Source organism: Ammospiza caudacuta, chromosome 6 (genome assembly GCF_027887145.1).
Source record: "Ammospiza caudacuta isolate bAmmCau1 chromosome 6, bAmmCau1.pri, whole genome shotgun sequence".
In the NCBI taxonomy this organism is placed as follows: domain Eukaryota; kingdom Metazoa; phylum Chordata; class Aves; order Passeriformes; family Passerellidae; genus Ammospiza; species Ammospiza caudacuta.
In genome coordinates, this window is record NC_080598.1 from 50,776,279 (window position 1) to 50,779,346 (window position 3,068).

The window sequence follows — 3,068 nt, forward strand, 5'->3', positions numbered from 1 at the left end:
GCTATTGTCCCCAGGCCAGGGGGAGTCATGGAGACCCACTAATATGACACAGGAAAATGTTTGCTGATGGCAATTCTATGGGCTTTGTCTAACTCTTTCTCCATCATGACGACTCGATTTAAGTCTCTAACTGTTTGACTACAGATGCAAGAGTACTATCCAACTCCATCCTTTTGTTCGGGTAGTTTGAATGGGTAATTCAGCTTTTGTGTAACTCAATTGAGGGGGCAAACATAAAGACAAGATTCTTGAGCGCTCAAGCTCCCTTTCCATGGATATCTGCACATCTCTTTAGAGATTTGCTCCTTTCCTACCTTTTTCTGACATCATCCTCCCCTTAAAAAAAAAAATGCTCCGATGGGGAACAGTTAAAAGTAGGCTAGTCCAGTCCCCCGTATTATATTGTCCTGTGCCAATGAAGCATGTTTAGTATCAGCCCACAGACAGCTTTCGAGAATGCAGAGAAAAGGGTGTCTAAACTTTCCTAACTGATCTTCAGCGTTTTTGCTTTGGATTGTGTAATTTTAAAATGAAAGGTTTTCATCGGGGTGAAGGGGATAGGGAGAATGGTAGAAATCATGGGCAAATGATTGTATTTATTAGCTGTCTTTCTGTGGCTGTCCCCATGGAGACAATTTGTGATGGCAAAGAATGCAAGGAGGGGAGGCTGATGCCTGATTGGGATGCTTTGTATTTGGCAAAGTGGCTTCTGATTGGCCTGGGAGAGCCCCGAACTCGCTGGAGTCGATATTCATTCAGCTTGCTCAAGTGCTTGCTAAACTACATCCAAACACTGGCGGGCCCCGGCTGCCTCCGCCGAGGTTGGCGGTGTGTAACCTGCCTAACGAGATTAGCGGGGAAGGGGCTCTCTCTCTCTCTCTCCCTCTCTCTCCTCCGCAGCGACGCTGCCGCCAGCACCGGTGAGAAAAGCATCTGTCGCTCGCCGGGTGAGTGTCCGTGCTCGCTTACAGGGCGGCCACCGCGGCTCTGTTCAGCTCAACGCTCCCTAACGAGATTAGGTGCTGAGCCGCTGTCCTTGTGAGCCGCTCCCCGTGCGGGGTGTGCCGGGGCAGCCGTGCTGTCCCTATGGGCCGCTCCCCGTGCGGTGTGTGCAGGGCAGCCGTGCTGTCCCTATGGGCCGCTCCCCGTGCGGGGTGTGCCGGGGCAGCCGTGCTGTCCCTGAGAGCCGCTCCCCATGCGGGGTGTGCCGGGGCAGCCGTGCTGTCCCTGAGAGCCGCTCCCCGTGCGGTGTGTGCAGGGCAGCCGTGCTGTCCCTATGGGCCGCTCCCCGTGCGGGGTGTGCCGGGGCAGCCGTGCTGTCCGTGTGAGCCGCTCCCCGTGCGGGGTGTGCTGTCCCTGAGAGCCGCTCCCCGTGCGGGGTGTGCCGGGGCAGCAGCGCTGTCCGTGTGAGCCGCTCCCCATGCGGTGTGTGCAGGGCAGCCGTGCTGTCCCTATGGGCCGCTTCCCGTACGGTGTGTGCAGGGCAGCCGTGCTGTCCCTATGGGCCGCTCCCCATGCGGTGTGTGCAGGGCAGCCGTGCTGTCCCTATGGGCCGCTCCCCATGCGGTGTGTGCAGGGCAGCCGTGCTGTCCCTATGGGCCGCTCCCCATGCGGTGTGTGCAGGGCAGCCGTGCTGTCCTTATGGGCCGCTTCCCGTGCGGTGTGTGCAGGGCAGCCGTGCGGGGCCATGGGCTGCGGGCACGCGTCCGCTCCCACGGCAGCTCCCCTGCATGGCAGCGCACTGACCGACAACTTGTTTGTGAGGCTGAGAAGTTTGACATGTCCTCCGTCCGTTTGCTCAGTGCTGTTTGAACCAAAGCTTGTTGCTCAAAAGTCTGCCTGTCATGCTTTGCAGGTTTGCCGTGGTTTGTCTGAAGAAGGATTATAAACTTTTCATGGGAAACTCTGCGCGGTGCATTCAGTGAGATGGCATCGGACAGCGAGGTAAAAACTTTACTGAACTTCGTTAACCTGGCTTCGAGCGACATCAAAGCGGCTCTGGATAAATCGGCTCCTTGTCGCCGATCAGTTGACCACAGAAAGTATTTGCAGAAGCAGCTCAAGCGGTTTTCTCAGAAGTACTCACGGATCCCACGGTGTCACCCCAGCAAAGCCCCTGAGTGCGGCTGGCGCAGGGGGGCAGAGGACCGGGCCCGCGGCCCCCTGCCCGAGGCACCTGAGCCCAGCCCGCACGGCGGGGCTGCCGCCGACAAGGTGATGCAGACAGCCGAGGCAGAGGAGAGCATCACCGAGGAACGGGTTTTGCAGGAACAAAAACCCGAGGCTGCCCGACCCGACCAGGTGCCCATGAGGAAGCGACAGCTCCCCGCCTCCTTCTGGGAAGAGCCACGGCCGGCCCAGAGCCTGACGGCCAGAGCCTTTGCTGCCAGCCCTGAGGGGCTGCAAGCCCCCAGAGACCCTCCTCCCTATGAGGGGAAGAAAATCAAACGGAGCCCAGACGCTGCTGGCCCGGAGAGCCCCCCTGACACTGCGCCACATGCCGGGGACAAGGACCCCGCCGGGGCCCTCTCGGGCCGAGTGGGTGCTTGGACCTGCTGCCCCTTCCCCTGCCCCGGGCCAGGCGTGTACCAGCCCCCGGGCGCGCTGCCCCCGTCGCCCTTCCCGGGGCTGGGGCTGTGGAGGAAGAGCTCGGCCACGCTGCCGGCAGAGGTGCCGCCCTTCTGCAAGGAGGCCGATGGCCCGAGGCAGAAACTCTACAGGCCCATGGTTCTGAAACCCATCCCCACCAAGCCCGCCATCCCCCCTCCCATCTTCAATGTTTTTGGCTACCTTTAGCGGGGCGGGAGTCGGAGTCATGCCGAACACGACAGCTCCCGAGGGGGGTTCGGAACGCACGGCCAGCCTCCGGGCATGAGCTGCTGGCAGCGCCGAGCCGCAGGGGAAGGAGGCCGGCCATCGCACCCTGTGCCTCGTAGGCGGGCCGCAGGGAATTAGGAACTGCTGGGAAGGTGCTTGGGCTGCACTCTCCTCTCCGTACACGGGGGTGAATCGGGAATAAACCTTGCCAAGCCGGTAGCACGGAGCATGACCAGGTCTCTTTAATGGAT

At 60.3% G+C, this 3,068-nt stretch overlaps 1 protein-coding gene across 1 annotated transcript; it reads left to right on the plus strand.

Annotated features, from left to right (window-relative positions):
* Positions 1-1,926: 1,926 nt before the first annotated feature.
* On the plus strand, positions 1,927-2,796 carry FAM181A (family with sequence similarity 181 member A). Its single transcript, XM_058807807.1, has one exon. It carries the CDS (start codon positions 1,927-1,929, stop codon positions 2,794-2,796), a length of 870 nt encoding a protein of 289 aa, XP_058663790.1.
* The last annotated feature ends 272 nt before the right edge of the window (positions 2,797-3,068 follow it).